This window comes from Macaca thibetana, chromosome 16 (assembly GCF_024542745.1).
Source record: "Macaca thibetana thibetana isolate TM-01 chromosome 16, ASM2454274v1, whole genome shotgun sequence".
NCBI classification, from domain to species: Eukaryota; Metazoa; Chordata; class Mammalia; order Primates; family Cercopithecidae; genus Macaca; species Macaca thibetana.
In genome coordinates, this window is record NC_065593.1 from 62,756,201 (window position 1) to 62,772,082 (window position 15,882).

At 54.9% G+C, this 15,882-nt stretch overlaps 3 protein-coding genes across 16 annotated transcripts in view; 2 read left to right on the forward strand and 1 right to left on the reverse strand.

Annotated features, from left to right (window-relative positions):
* The window catches only part of MXRA7 (matrix remodeling associated 7), a 1,130,960-nt gene that overhangs the window by 867,860 nt on the left and 247,218 nt on the right, over positions 1-15,882 (forward strand). The window lies entirely within an intron of this gene.
* JMJD6 (jumonji domain containing 6, arginine demethylase and lysine hydroxylase) overlaps positions 1-15,882 on the forward strand; it is a 1,042,475-nt gene that overhangs the window by 818,135 nt on the left and 208,458 nt on the right. The window lies entirely within an intron of this gene.
* MGAT5B (alpha-1,6-mannosylglycoprotein 6-beta-N-acetylglucosaminyltransferase B) overlaps positions 3,236-15,882 on the reverse strand; it is an 81,446-nt gene continuing 68,799 nt past the window's right edge. For both annotated transcript variants that reach the window (XM_050764222.1, XM_050764221.1), the window contains 6 exons: positions 15,350-15,505; positions 12,982-13,128; positions 12,683-12,799; positions 7,156-7,230; positions 5,521-5,777; positions 3,236-4,974 (listed from right to left, as the gene is read on the reverse strand). In XM_050764222.1, coding sequence (XP_050620179.1) covers positions 4,776-4,974; positions 5,521-5,777; positions 7,156-7,230; positions 12,683-12,799; positions 12,982-13,128; positions 15,350-15,505 — 951 coding nt within the window. In that variant the 3' untranslated portion in view covers positions 3,236-4,775. The remainder of the gene's footprint in view (positions 4,975-5,520; positions 5,778-7,155; positions 7,231-12,682; positions 12,800-12,981; positions 13,129-15,349; positions 15,506-15,882) is intronic.

A 15,882-nucleotide genomic window follows, 5' to 3' on the forward strand; every position in this document is an offset into this window, starting at 1 on the left:
ATCAGTGGTTTTCCAAGGTTAGAAGGAGGGAGGGATGTATAGGGGAGCACAGAGGACTTTTAGGGCAATGGAACCACTCTGTATGGTGCCGTAATAGTGGATACATCTCATTCAAGATTTGTCAAAACACGTAGAATACACAGCACCAGGAGTGAGCTGCAAGGTGAACTGTGTTTGGTTGATGATGTCAGTGTGGGCTCATAGATTGGAACGCATGGACCACTCTGGTAGGGGATGTGGATGGTGGGGCTGGCCTGTGTATGTGGGGGAGGTGGCATATGGGAAATCTCTGTACTTTCCACCCAACTTTGCTGTGAACATAAAACTGCTCAAAAAAAAAACTTTTTTTTTTTTTTTTTTTTGAGACAGGGTCTCACTGTCACTCAGGCTAGAGTGCAGTGGTGCAGCACAATCACAGTTCACTGTAGCCTGGACCTCCCGGGCTCAAGTGATCAAGGGATCCTCCCACTTCAGCCTCCCGAGTAGCTGGGACCACAGGCACTTGCCACCACACTAGCTAATTTTTAAATAATTTTTGTACGCTGGGTGCAGTGGGTCATGCCTGTAATTCCAGCACTTTGGGAGGCCGAGGCGGGTGGATCACCTAAGGTCAGTAGTTCGAAACCAGTCTGGTTAACATGGCAAAACCCTGTCTCTACTAAAAATACAAAAAATTAGCTGGGCGTGGTGGCAGGTTCCTGTAATCCTAGCAATCTCAGCTACTCGGGAGGCTGAGGCAGGAGAATTGCTCAAACCCAGGAGGCGGAGGTTGCAGCGAGCCGAGATCCCACCACTGTACTCCAGCCTGGGTGACAGAGTGAGACTCCATCTCAAAAAAATAAAAATAATAACAATTTTTGTAGAGATGGGTTCTTGCCATGTTGCTTGAACTCCTGGGCTTAAGTGATCCTTCTACCTCAGATTCTCCCACTTTGGCCTCCCAAAATGCTGAGAAAACAGGCGTGAGCCACTGTACCTGGCTTTTTTTTGTTTGTTTTTTTTCTAACTAGGTTCAGTTCCTAAAAGAAGGCCTTGGCCAGGTTTCTGAGCGCTACCCCCCTCCTGCTGGACAAGACCATGGAAAATGCCTGGCTCAGCTATCTTTTTCTCAGCCTCTTTTAAGCAGCATAGCAGAGAGGGACAGAAGCAGAGACAGAGAGGGACTGAGATCTGGGCTTTTCCTCCAGCTGCACGATATGGACCAGGCCTCTGGTCTCTTCGGGCCTCCATCTGTAAAATGAGGGGACAGGAGGAATTCTGATGGCGTAGCTTGAGCAGATTTGGTTGTATGAGGACTCTTACCTGGCATTACATGCTGGAACAAGGAAATGGCCATAGTGACTGTTAATTAAAAACTGGCATCGAGTTATTGGTACTCTCATGTTTGAAATACCTTCTAGAACCTGCTTGGTCTAGACCAGCTGTTCTCAAAGTGTGAGCCCTTGCCCCCTGTAGCAGCAGCAGCACCCAGAGTTTTTTTTGTTTGTTTTTGTTTTTGTTTAGACAGATGAGGTCTGTGTTCTCCAGGCTGGTCTCCAACTCAAGCATCGGGCTCCCAAGTGCTGGGATTACAGGTGTGAGCCACCATGCCTGGCATTTTTTTTTTTTTTTTTGAGATAAGGTCTTGCTCTGTTGCCCAGGCTACAGTGCAGTGGCACAATCATGGCTCACTGCAGCCTCAAACTCCTAGGCTCAAGCCATCCTCCCACCTCAGCCTCCTGAGTAGCTGGGAACACAGGTGCATGCCACCAACCTTGGCTTTCTTTTCTTTTTCTTTTTTTTTTTTTTTTTTGGTAGAAACAAGGTCTCATTATGTTGCCCAGGCTGGTCTCAAACTCCTGGGCTCAAGCAATCCTCCCACCCACCTGGAGCTTATTAAAGACTCAAATCCCAGGGTCCCACCCCAGACCTGCTGAATCAGAAACTCTGCAGGTGGGGCCCAGCAACCTGTGTTTCAGTAAGCTCAGGAATCAGGTGACTCTGATGCATGCCAAAATTTGAGAACCACTGGCCTGGAACAGGGTGTGTCAAGCTTGGCGCTGCTGACGCTCCAGGCCAGATCTTCCTGTGTCGTGGGGCTGTCCTGTGCACTGGAGGATGCTGCCAGCATCCTTGGACTCTACCCCACTAGAGGCTAATAGCATGCTACCCCTGCCTCAAGTCACAACAATCCAAAACAGTGCCAGCTGTCCTCCAGGGAACAAAACTGCCCCAGTGGAGAACTCTCGGCTGGAAGGAAGGCCCTGATTGTGCAGCGACTCAAATATAGGATCACATAAAACCGGGAGCGAAGGCTGGGCACGGTAGCTCATGCTTGCAATCCCAGAACTTTGGGAGGCTGAGGCGGGTGGATCACCTGAGGTCAGGAGTTTGAGACCAGCCTGGCCAACATGGTGAAACCCTGTCTCTATTAAATACAAAAATTAGCCGGGTGGTAGCGGGCACCTGTAGTCCCAGCTACTCAGGAGGCTGAGGCAGGAGAATTGCTTGAACCCAGGAGGCGAAGGTTGCAGTGAGGTATGATTATGCCACTGCACTCCAGCCTAGGTGACAGAGCGAGACTCCATCTCAAAAAAACAAAAAGCCTGGAGCAAAGACCATGCATGCAGGGTCACCATGCCAGGCTGTCACTCTATCCAGCCATTTGCTCCTCACCACGACTTGAAAATGATCCCCATTTTAGAGCAAATCTCACCTCTCTGCTTACAAGCTGTGTGACCTTGGGCAAGTTACTTGAACTCTCTGTGCCTCTTGCTGTAAAGTGGAAATATTAATACAACAGCACTTACCTGCTAGGGTAGCTGAGTGCATGAAATGACAACTCAAGCATGGGACAAACTCTCAGCCCAGTGCCTGAGGCAGTAAACACTGGCTCATTTTCTCATGATGTGGCTCAGGCTCTTATCAAAATGGATTTGTGTTCTCTGGCCTCACGCTGCCACTGTCACAGCCAGCTGGAGGTAGGCGGAGGCCAGCCTGAGGTGAACATGACTGAGTTCGCCACTGCTTGTCAGGGTGCCTGCAGTCACAGCTCTGGGGCAGCTAAGAGACCCTGGGTCTCTGCCATCAGCAGGGACTTCCTTTGGGCGGCTTGAAGCAGACAGCACCCAGCTCCGCAGGCCTAGCGCCCCATGTGCCCCAACTGACACGGAGCAGAGCCCGGGGACCCCGGCCATCTGCCCTCCACCCTGGGCGAGCTCTGGATGCCACAGGAAGATGAGAATCAGCACAGTTCCTCTTCTGCATCTCACATCCCAATAAAATATTTATTATTTCAAGAAATAAATCTTTAAAAAAAGAGAGAAAAAGAGTGTCTCTATTGCTTTCCCCCACAGGTTAGTCCTTGGGAACCAATGAGTTTTTTTTGCCATCGTGGTTTCTGCGGCTGCAGGGGCCAGCCATGTCTGGAGGGGACTCCCGTGGGAAGTGTCCAGCCTCGCCCCTCCACCAACTCTCAGCATCCCGGAGCTGCCTCCTGGGAAGGGCGGAGGAGCAGACCTAGGTTGGTGGGTGGGAGCAGGATTATAAAACTGGGTGGGTGGCAGTGTTCTGAAGGCCTGACCCGCTGAGGCAGGCGGGGCTCTGGGCATGGGGGGAGGAACAGGGGGCATCCCGGGGCAGGCATGCCACTCGGAGAAGGACGGCTAGATCTGGAGGCCGTTTGAGGCCGGAGGAAGCTGGAGGTAGGGATGAGGACTCAGCACTGATGGGCTGGGAGGTTATCTGGGGTAAGCACACAGGGCAACTGGAAACTGGGCAGGGTGTACCATGGGGCTAAGGCTCCATCCCAAGCCCTCGTCTGCAAAAGATGCTGGGGAGTTGGGGAGTCAGCACCTGTGGAAGTGCCTGGTGCATGAAGGCCACCCCCGGGCGGGGGTCCCAGAGCCCATTCTCTGAGGCTGGGGTGGAAACCTGCCCCTTGGAGGGGGTAGGGATTGAGGCTTTGGAACAAATCCACCGTCTGGAGTCAGTCACAGGTCATGCCGGGATGGGTTTTGGGAGAAGCCCAGAGTGAAAAGGGTTGGAACAAGCAGGAGAGAGAAACAATTCAACTAGGGTTTGGGTGGTTCCTGCACCCCCAACTGTGGTCCTCAAGTGTAGAAGGAGGGTGGGGGAATCGGGAAATCGGGAGGGAAGGGGCTAAGGGGAGGCACAAACAGGACTCCTCAGCTTAGCCTTCTCCCAGCCCCCTGCCCCTCTGTCCACATCCCAAACACCAGTGGGCCCTGTGTGCCTGGCTTCCCTCTTAGGAGGAGGGCGAGCCCCCAGTTTCCCTGCCTGGAGCAGGTACCACCCAGGCCTGCTCTCCAGGGCCATGGGGAGGGCCCCTCCTTGGACCCTTCAGGGACCACAGGGCAGTCTGGTCCCTGCTCCTCTCCCTTGCAAGTCTAGAGGCCCCATCCTGGGCCCAAGAATGACTGGGCCCCTTTCACCATCTGGCCCAGATCTGGCCTTGCACAAAGCCAGGGGCCTCCGACCACCTGCTCCTGGGCTATGAGGACTCTGAGTAGTCCGACATCTTCTTGGCCATGATGCTGCCGTGAGTCCCCAGGAGAGAACCAGGAGCCTGCCTGGGAGGTCCCAGGGGCTCAGCGTGCTGCCTCCTCCTATTCCTGCGCATGGCTCTCCTCTGCCAGCTTCCTGGCTAAGGAAGGAAGCTCCGGCCTGGAGGGGTTGCAAGAAGGACAAGCAGCCGGAGCTCAGAACCTGCTGGTGCTTTCTCCTGTGGCAGGAGAGAGCCAGCATGGGTGCCAGGCAGGGCGGCAGAGGTGGACTCACAGACAGCCCTGGCACAAGGCCACCTGGCCTTTGCGGAAGTCGCGGCACGGGCAGAGCCGGCGGTACTTGGTGTTGGAGCCGGCACAGCTGAAGAGCAGAGGGTCCTTCTGCAGGTAGCACTCCTGGCCGGGCTGGGCGAAGGCCGGGTACAGGTGGTTCATCTCCGATTCGGTGCTGTCACAGGGCACCTGCAGCCTGGCAGGCACCGCACAGCACCGTCACTCAGCGTTGGTCACTTGGGCAGAAGGGCTGGGGCAGGGTAGGGGCTGCCCCGAGCCTAGACCCGCCTGCCCCACTTCTCTGGCCCATCCCCATCCCAGACTGGGTAAGGAGATGTGTTACGGCTCCTTTATCCCACGTGCTACCCAGGGACCCCTGGAGAAGAGAGGGGCCTGGCCTGGAGGGGCTGGGGACCCAGGCAGCCCCAGTAGGAGGAGCACCCGGGACAGTTTTCATGGTCTGGGATAGGACAATGCCCAAATAGGATGTGTAGGCGGCTGAGTGGGTGGAAGACGGCAGGCACTGGAAGGAGCTTTCCCTGGTAGTTTAGGGCTTGGCCAAGAGTAGGGCAGCAGTGACCTGGATAATGGCCTGGAGGATCCCTTCTGGATCCTTCCTGACTCATTGGAAAGCATTAAATCCCCCCGACTGGCAGGGCTGAGGGCCGGTTCTAGGTGTGAGAGCTCTCAGTGAGCCCGGCTGGGCCAGTGAGGATAGGGGCTGGGTGGGGGGCACACTCACTTGAGGAAGGCGTCCTGGCTGTTGAGGAAGGGGAAGAAGGAGGGCTCACAGATCAACCCGTGGTCCAGGCAGGTGTCGGTGCAGGCCCTCCCAGGTGTGGCCAGCCAGGCCCGCAGGGAGTGTGCAGGGGGCCAGGCCGCAGGGGCCAAGCTGGCGTTCTGAGCCCACTCGAGGTGGGTGGCATTGGGGGCCAGGACAAAGGGGCTCTGCGGGGTGTGGGCCCCTGGCAGGGCAGGGCCTGGAGCTACACAGAAGTCCTACAAGAAGGAGAGCAGTGTTAGGGCGGGGAAATGTGACCCAGGTGTGCCTGGGAGACACCTGAAGGTGTGGCCCTGCCGTGCCAGTATGAGCCACCACTATTGGGCGCTTACTGAATACCGGGTAGCTTTACCTGCATTATTTCATTTACTTCTCACGGACACTCATGTCTCCAGATCGCTTACAGGAATTATAGAGGTTCAGAGGTCACAGCACCTGCCCAGGGCCTTGGGGTTGGATGGCAGAACAGCACTTGGATTCAGGGCCCTCTGCATCCTGTCTGCCCTGGAGCAGCCTCGACGCTCAGGTCCGGCTGGGGTTTCTACTCTGGGGCCCACGAGCCCTGCCCTCCATGGGGACACGGCCCCAGGCTGGCCGTGAGGCTCTCCCTGCAGGGTTCAACTCCAGGGGTCGGAGGGCCCCACGAATGCCTTCCTGTGAGTTTCCTGTCTGGGTTCAGTCCTGGGTTCTGGCCACGGCCCTGACCCTCACCCTGTCACCTGAACACGCTCTCCCTTCTGGGGGCCTCGGTATTCCCATCTGTAAAGGGACAGGGGAGAACCAGACTCTCCCGGCCCCTAACACTGGTGGGGCCAACAAGATGGAAAGGGAGGCCACGCGCTATCCGTGGAAATTTCTCACAGCCATACAGCCACCTGCCCCAGGGCCCCCGAGCCCAAGGCCCACCCCAGGCATCACCCTGGAGACCTGGAACCTGCAGAGCCGCGCTCCATCTGGGCCACCGGCAGCCCTCACGGTGGCTTAGACCCACCAGGATGCAGTGGGGGGCCAGGACTCCCCAGGAATAGGGCACATCCTCCTTCTCACCCACTACTTCCAGGCACTCTGAGCACCCATGGGAGGAGAAAGGAGTGTACTCCTGGGACAGCTGCCTGCCCGGGTGCTCCCTTGGGGGGCTGGGGTAGCCGAGCTTTCAAAACCGTGGGGCTGTCCTTGGTTTCTCAGGGCAGAGATCCCAATCTCCTGTTCCAGTCTCACTGCCATCCTTAGCGGGTGGGTGGGGAGTCCGGGGATCTTCACTTCCCAGTTACCAAATCCCAATCGGTTACCAGACTTTCCAACCACTGTTTTCTAAGAATGAAAGTCTTTGTGTTTCTGTTAGTGCCATGGAGCTCAGCTCTAAAGTTGGGCCCCGGGCAGGGGTGCCCCGAGCAGTGCTGCTTTCTACACCCGCAGTCAGGCCTGCCTGTCTCCAGCCCTGAGGGAACTCTGGGAAAACAGACTGGACAGGCTGGAGGAGGGAGCAGGGAGCTGGATGACTTCACGGGTGCAGGTCCCTGGGCAGACAATGAAGCTGGCTCAGCCCCCTCCTCTGGTCTGACGGGATCTGGGGCAGAGACCAGAGGGCTCACTGACCTGGTGCTGGATATAGGCGTGGATCCGCTCCAGCATCCCCTCGCAGGTGTACTCATAGGGTAGGTAGGGGTCTACCTGTGGGAGGGACGGGAAGACACATAGCGTGGGAGGAGGCCCAGCTGTTGGGGGCCCTGCCATGCTCAGCCTTGGGAGTGGAGGTCTGGTGGGCTCTCATATCCTGTGCCATGCCCAGGGAGGTGACCACCCCATCCACCTGGCCCTTCCGCCCAGCTCAGAGTCCCTGTTCCCCGCATACCCTCCAGTATGAGACCCTCCAGGACTCAGGCTCAGGACCCACGAGGCCCAGCCTCATCCCTCCCCGCCCCTCCCAGGTCCTGGTCCCAACTGCACTGGGGATAAAGCTCATACTCTGTCCCCTCCTGGGCTTTGACACCTCCTCTTCCCACAGCCCACCCACCCTCTCAGGCATCACCGGCTCCAGGGAGCTTTCCCTGAACCCCACCCCCACTCCTGTTACAGGAACACTTTCCGTGGTGGCTCCCAGCACCCCAGACTTCCCCCAGCACAGAATGAGCCCCTGTGTTGTCTCCTGTTTATTCCTCATGTCTCTCGTGAACTTATGAACCCCTTGAGGGTGGGGACTACGGCTTGTTCACTTTGAATCCCCGGTGCCTGGCACAGTACCTGGCATATAGTGGGTGCTCAGGAAATAGCCATGGAATGAAAAGGCACCCCCAGCTCTGCCTGTATCCTGCCCAAGACATGGGACGTTCATGCAGAGGAACATAGGGACATCTCCCAGTCGGCGGGAATGAGATGACATTTGCAAAGTGCCCTGCCCCCACAGGCACAAACCCCCAAACAGAGACCACGGGCTGTCTGTCTAAATATCTAATAGTCGTCCAGGCATGGTGGCTCACACCTGTAATCCCAGCACTTTGGGAGGCCGAGGCGGGCGGATTGCCTGAGGTCAGGAGTTCGAGACCGGCCTGGCCAACATGGTGAAACCCGGCTCCACTGAAACTACAAAAAAAATTAGCTGGGCATGGTGGCAGGTGCCTGTAATCCCAGCTACTTAGGAGTCTGAGGCAGGAGAATCGCTTGAACCTGGGAGGCGGAGGTTGCAGTGAGCCGAGACTGTACTAGTGAAACCCCAGCCTGGGTGACGACGAGACTCTGTCTCAAAAATAAATAAATAAATATCTAATAGTCACACAGCAACCTGTCGTGTGGGCAGATGCATGGAGTAATTGGGGTCCAAGAAGCCAGGGAAATGGAGGGAAGAGGTGACAGAGGAGTAAGGGGGTACTCTTGCCTCCCCCCACTTCTTAATCAACCAACCCCTTCCTGTTCCATTAACCTTCTCAGGCCCAGCGCGGCGCACTGTGGGGGAAATCACCTACCTGGAAGGGCAGGGGCAGCGGTCAGGACCCAGGAAGGAGCCATCCCAGACTCAGAGAAAGGTCTGTTTTAGCCTTCAACCTCCCCACCCCAACATGTCTGGTGGCACCTGACCTGGCCCAGCCCATCTCCTAATGAGGCCACTTTTCTGTCTTTAGCCAGTGGGTGAAATCTAACTGTTTGATTCAAGCCTGCAACCACCTCCTTTCTTCCTCATTGGCGTTGGGTGGTGCTAGAAAGTGCAATTGTGCCAAGCTCCGTCTTGCTTCCTGTGTTTCTTAGGAGACCCGTCCTGGGGCCTCTGGCCAAGGGGACATTCCTGACACTCAAGGGTCCCAGGGAAGCAGCAGTCACCGATGTCCTTGAAGCCAGACATTGCCCCAGCACTGACTTCCCCCGGCACTGTGCACGGGTATTCTTAACACTGGGGCAACTTCGAAGTCCTGGAGAATCTGCAGGTCCCATCCTCAGCCCAGCCTTAAAGCCCCATGCTCTGCACAGCCCTGTCCCGACCTGCTCTCGTTCCCAAGCTGATGGCCCAAGAAGACCCTGGCAGCCAGTTGCTGCCCCAGCTGGTTCCCTAAATACTCATAACAAAGTCCTGGGAGCCTCTGAGCCCCACACACTTCTGGGGGTCTTGCAGGGACAAGGCTTCACTCCCAGGTTATAAATAAAACTCCCCAGAGAAGAGCTTTCCCCTCCAAGTGCCGCTCCCCCTCTCCGTGACAGCAGATCTCTGAGTTACTCTCGCTCCTGTGTCTGAAGCTCTTGTCATAAGGTAATTCAAAGGTCCCTGTGTGAAGCGAACACTCACAGCCAGGGATGACATTCTGCCTGCCACGAATCTCCTGCCGGAGGAGCCAGCCTGCCTGGCCTAGAAATCACCCCCATTAGATCTAATTACAGGTGTGCACCCTCATCAGTCTTGACAGAGTGACAGGTGCTGGTCCTGCCTGGGAACTGCTGGCCTGCGGGAATAACAGGAGGGAGGGGTGCAGCGGAGGCCGGTGTTGGCATCACCTTGAATGGCCTTGCTGTGGACACAGAGATGCCCACAGGCAAAGCCGGGGAGGTGCAGAGACACAGAAGCGGTGCCGGGCCCTGGTTTTCCATGGCTGTCAGGCCGGGGGCTGGCTGGGCTGTGTGTTAGATCTCCCTCTTCTCACCTCCTCTTCTCACCTCTTTCTCCCCATCCTGGCCGCTCCTCCCCCCCTTTCCCTGTAAAAGGCCACAGGACTTGCTGAACAAGCCACTCCCCCTGATGGCGGCCCTCATTTGCTCTCAGCCTCCACCAGCTGGCCCTAAACCTGTTTTCTAAAATAGAATTATTAGGCCGGGCATGGTGGCTCACGCCTGTAGTCCTTGCACTTTTGGAGGCCGAGGCGGGCGGATCGCTTGTGCCCAGGAGTTCGAGACTGGCCTGGGCAACAAAGTGAGACACCCCCCCACCCCATCTCTATTCAAATAATATAAAAAGAATATTTTTAAAAAATAATAAAATGGGATTATTAGAATTACCCAGAGTTCTTATTTAAAATGCAGATTCCCACGCAAAGCTGGGTCCTATTAAATGGGAAGGTGCGGGATGGACTCGAGAATCTGCATTTAAGCCCCTCCCCTGGGTGACTCTTGGGCACATGAACGTTTTTGAGTTGCTGTGAGGTAAGACGGGGTGAACTGTTATGCGGAGGGGTGGGGCCCACAGAAAGGAGGGGCCTGAAGGCAGAGGGGCCTCGGCTGGTTTGGGGCCCGGCACAAGTCTCAGCTGGTCGGATTTGCAATACCTTGCTTCCTTAATCCCTTTGTAATTGTTATTTTTTAATTAATTAACAAAATTAAACAGATGTTCATGTAAAAAAAAAGAAATCAAACAGGAAAGCAATGAAAGGGAAGTTTCCTCTCACCCCAGACACTCAGTCCTTCCCCCAGTTGTCAATTTCTTATGTGTCCAACCAGAAATACCTGTGACTATCCCAGCACCTTCATGCACACAGCCCTCCCCTGACCCTGCTTTCTGGGCCTCCAGGAGGCAAGTTATCCACAGGGTGGAGTGTCTTCCTCATTCAGCTCAACAATGAGTCTTGGAGGTTGGGCCAACCCTGCTCCCCACATTGGAAAAGTCTATGTAGTCCTCCTCCCCAGCCTTGCTCAAGCCCCTCTGTAGGAGAAGCCTTGGAGGATTGGTTTGCAATGGGAGGGGAGAGGGAGGAGAGCAGAGGCAGGTGGGTGGAGAAGTGGGGAGAAGGAGCAGGAGGAGACTGTGGGGTGGGAGGAGCCCCCTTCACTACCTGTGCACCTTGCTGCCAGCTTCCCCATGCAGTGGGCTGGGGTGGGTCAGTTTCCAGCAGTAAAATTAATCAGTTAACCCCCTTCAATCTTCTTTCCTATGCACTGAGGTCCCTACCTAAGGCCTCCTTCCTGGCACTGGTACTTCTAGCCCCATTTAAGCCTATGAACTGGTACCAGTCAAATACCTGGCCCTCTTCCTAGGGCGTGGCCAAGGGGCCAAGTTCCTATTGGTCTTTTTAAAAATTTTTTGAGACGGAGTCTTGCTCTGACACACAAGCTGGAGTGCAGTGGTATGATCTTGGCTCACTGTAACCTGTACCTCCCAGGTTCAAGCGATTCTCCTGCCTCAGCCTCCTGAGTGGTTAGGATCACAGTCGTGTGCCACCACACCTGTCTAAATTTTTTTTTTTTTGTATTTTTAGTAGAGATGGGGTTTCACCATGTTGGCCAGGCTGGTCTCGAACTCCTGGCCTCAAGTGATCCGCCCACTTCAGCCTCCCAAAGTGCAGAGATTACAGGTGTGAGCCCCTGTACCTGGCCTCTATTTGTTTGTGCTCTATAAGGCCTTGCCAGAACTTAAGCCACCAGCCCAGGACAGGGGACAACACTGGGTTGAGAGCTAGTAAGGGAGCTTTTTATCCCTCCCCACTCTGTCTAGGCCGGTGCTTTGCTAGGACCCAGCATTACAAGGTCACACAACCTCTCCCTGCAGCAGGACCATCAGCGCCCCACCCTCAGTCACCTGTGACTCCACCTCAGGGCTGTCTCTGGCCTGCTGAGCCCATCCATGTGCAGGTCAAAAGTGTCAGGAACTGGCATCCCAGGCGCCACCCTCAGCCACAGATGGATGGGAAGAGGAGGATACCTACCCTAGCCTCCTTCTCCTCGGGCAGGACAGCTCTGGGATGTGACCTACCCCATCTCACAGAGGCCCCCGTGGTGATGAGCTCCAGGTGCCACCTGCTGATACCCACCCTGCCTCACCTGGCACCTCCGTCCCTGCTTCCTGGGGTTGCCTCCCAAATAAGCTACTGCTGAAATTCCTGTTTTCATGTTACTTCCTGGAGGAATCCAATCTCAGACAGCCCCTGACTTTGAGAAACCTGCCATGTTGGCCAGGCTGCTCTCAAACTCCTGGCCTCAAGTGATCTGCCCGCCTCAGCCTCCCAAAGTGCTGGATTACAGGCATGAGCCACCATGCCTGGCCTGGAGCGATTATTTTTGCTCAGCCTGAGGTCTGAGCCTCCCCAGAATGAAGGAATCAGCCAAGCACAAGGCATGCTCAAAAGCCACAAACATGCCCACTGTGGAGATGAGCATCAGGCACAAGCCCCTCCTCACTCTCACCCAGCCCACACATGTGAACCTACACACACCAGCACCCACGTTCGCTGGAGACCCAGGGTGTTCTACCCCCTTGCTACTCAAAGCGTTGCCCTGCATTTAACAGATGGTCTGTGTGCACATTATATTTTGAAATGTGCTGGGTAAAGGCTGCAAACCCACACCTGCAGCAGTTTAAAGAACCTCCACACATTCATCGTGAAAACACTCACTTAGCACCTGGCCCTCAAAAGTGCTCCATAAACAATTCGAGATCCAGGGCTCTCGAATCCATGTAAGGTTGTGCAGGTTGCTCACTGCACAAAGGCATTTCCCCACACATTACACCTGAGTAGATGAATGGGGGCCCCCATTCCACTCCCCAGTCCACATGCCGGGGCTCAGAGCTGTGTCTGACCAGGGGAGGGATGGACACCTTTGTCAACCCAGGCCTGCAAGTCTGAACTCACCCAGAGGGGCACCGTTTTCTAATCAGAGTAAAGACCAGCAGTGTGGACTAGTGGTGGTCTGGACGGCATGTAGCTGCTCTCACCTGAGTTCTCATGATGGCCTTGATGGCAGCTTCGAACTCCTCTGAGTTGTTGTAGTCGACTGTCCACACGTGGGGCTTGCCGATGAAGTTCTCCGCGTAGGGATGCTGGGAGAACACCTGGCAAGGGTACAGAGATCGCAGCTGCCCCTGTGCCTGCCAGTGGGGCAGGGACAAAGGAAGGTACCCCATCCACTTGTCCTATCTCCTTTTGCCCCACATCTCAGTCTGCCTCTTCCAGGACCTGCAGGGGTCTCTGTCCTGGCCCCTCCTGATTGGGGACCAGGATGCTTTTCACTCACCTCTCTGGAGGTGGGCTTGCCTCGGAAGAACTCGTGGTTGAGGGAGCTGTGGGGTGGGCTGAAGCGGGACTGCAGGAAGATGCAGCCATTGGCGATGGCCTCCAGGGGGGCGGGGCCCTCGTAGGGGAAGCCAAACCCGATGAAGAGCTGCAAAGTCAAGAGGCACACGGTAGTTAGGAAGCGCTGCACCGCACAGCCCGGTCAGCCCCAGGATGCCGGGGACAAGGTTAGGCTTCAGGATATTCACAGGAGGCAGCTGGGCCAGAAAAGCCAGCCCAGAACATCTTGTGCCACGGGCAAGCACTTCCCCTCTCTGGGCCTCAGTTTCCCCATTTGTGAAATAAGGGGTCTAATTAGCTATTATCAATAGTCTCTTCTTGCTCTATCAGGCTATGATTTATGATTCTGGAGGGAGGAAGAGAAGAGCAAGGGTTTCAAGCCGAGAAAGGTGCAGGCCCGCACCTACAAGAGACCTCCAGGAACCTCACTCACTCACCCCAAAAACATTTATTCAGCACCTAACTTGTGCGAGGCTATTCACAATAGCAAAGACATGGAACCAACGCAGGTGCCCATCAACGGTGGCTTACATAAAGAAAATATGGTACATAAACACCATAAAATACTATGCAGACATTTAAAAAAAGAACAACATCATGTCCTTTTCAGCAATATGGATACAGCAGGAAGCCAATATCCTAAGTGAATTAAAGCAGGAACAGGAACCAAATACCGCATATTCTCACTTATAAGTGGGAGCTAAACATTGGGTACTCATGGGCATAAAGATGGCAGCAACAGACACTGGGGACTCCTGGAGTGGGGAGGAGGAAGGGGTAAAGACTGAAGAATTAACTGCTGGGTACTACGCTCACTACCTGGGTGACAAGATCCTTCATATCCCAAACCTCAGCATTATGCAATATACCCAGGTAACAAGCCTGCATATGTACCCCTTAAACCTAAACTAAAAGTTGAATTTTTTTTTTTTTTTTTTTTTTTTTTTTTTTTTTTGAGATGGAGTGTTGCTCTGTCACTGGGCTGGAGTATGGTGGCATGATCTCAGCTCACTGTAACCTCTGCCTCCTGGGTTCAAGCAATTCCCCTGCCTCACCCTCCTGAGTAGCTGGGACTATAGGCACATGCCACCACGCCCAGCTAACTTTTTTTTTTTTTTCTGGATTTTAGTAGAGACAGGGTTTCATCATGTTGGCCAGGACAGTCTCGATCTCCTAACCTCATGATCCACCCACCTCGGCCTCCCAAAGTGCTGGGATTACAGGCGTGAACCACCGTGCCTGGCCAAAATTATTATTTTTTAAGTAACCTGTGCTAGGAGTGCACAGGGCTGGCCTGGAAGGCACTTAATAAATGATTCTGAATCCAAGGCTGTTCTGTGAGGTTGTTCAGGTTATTCACTGCACACGAGCATCTCCACTGCCCCCAACACACACACACACATATACACACACACACCCCCCCAAGATGCTTTGGGAAAGAAGCTATGGTGAGATCAAGAGAGGGCCTGGGGTCAGGTGCAGTGGCTCACATCCATAATCCCAACACTTTGAGAGGCCGAGGTGGTAGGGTCGCTTGAGCCCAGGAGTTTGACACCAGCCTGGGTAACGTAGGAAGACACCATCTCTACAAAAAATTTAAACATTAGCCAGGTGTGGTGGTGTATGCCAACAGTCCCAGCCACTCAGGAGGCGGAGGTGAGGGGACTGTGTGAGCCTAGGAGTGTAAGGTTGCAGTGAGCCCTGATTGCACCACTGCACTCCAGCGTGGGTGACAGAGCAAGACCCTGTCTCATAAAAAAGAGGGTGGGGGTGCCTAGAAGCTGGCTGAAGACTCTCCAGCCTCAGCTGATACTCCAGGGTCCAGTCGGGTTTTGTCCACTGTGTCAATTGCTGCTCCAGGAGTACAGCTCAGGGACCCCAGAAGCAGTCACTCAGGACTCGTGGCTCAATGGCATTCTAGCCAGCACCCCTCTCTCCACCCACCCAACCACCCCAGCTCAGTGTCTCCAAAAGTTAGACCTGACCCAGGAGTCCATTTGGCTGGCCTGGTACTGCAAGGGGGCGGATGGGCAGCACAACTCTACTTTCCTATCACTGAGCCACAGCTCTGCTGCTCTGCTGGCCCTGCTCAGGTCGCTTTCTCTATAGGGCCTCTCCTGCCTGGTGGGCACCCATATCTCTGCCCCCGGGCTCTGGCCAGATGGGGGGCTCAGGACAGTAGAGCATGCTGGGTTATGTCCACATGTGGAAGGGGCCTGAGTGATGGTGGCAGGCCTGGCAGGCATGGGTAGTGACCTCAGTGTCTGCAGCTGGCACGTGTGAGAATGGTGTGGGGGATGGGTGCTCACTTTGGCCTTGCGCAGCAGCTGCTGAAACTCAGGTTGTGGTAAGAGGCCGTGGTTCTTCACAAAGGCTGGCACCTCAGGGGGCCGCTGGCTCTCGTAGTACACAGTGCCATGGATTTCCATGTATTTGTTCAGGATGCCCAGGAACTTCTCCTTCCCCTGGAAAAAGAAGAGGAGGAGATGGGAACCTCATGCAAACCACAGAAGGCAAAGTCGGTGGAGGAAATCCCCTTGGTCTGGAAGTCAGAAGATGTGGACCCAGTCTCAGGTTGGCCATTAACTGGCTGTGGGACACTGGGAAAGGCCCCTCCCCTGTCTGGCCCTCAAAATCTACGAGTTGCAGAGACTGGACTGGAGCAGAGGCTTCAGGATTACTTTTAGCCATGAAACTGTTTTCTTTCCAAAGGAACCCTATGGGGACCAACATTTAAATGGATTCACATGGTGCCACTTGGCCTCCACTGAACCCCTAATGACCTCTAAGCTCCTCTGAGGAAATGTAGAGCTCTCTGTAGTCCATTCATCCATCTCTCTCT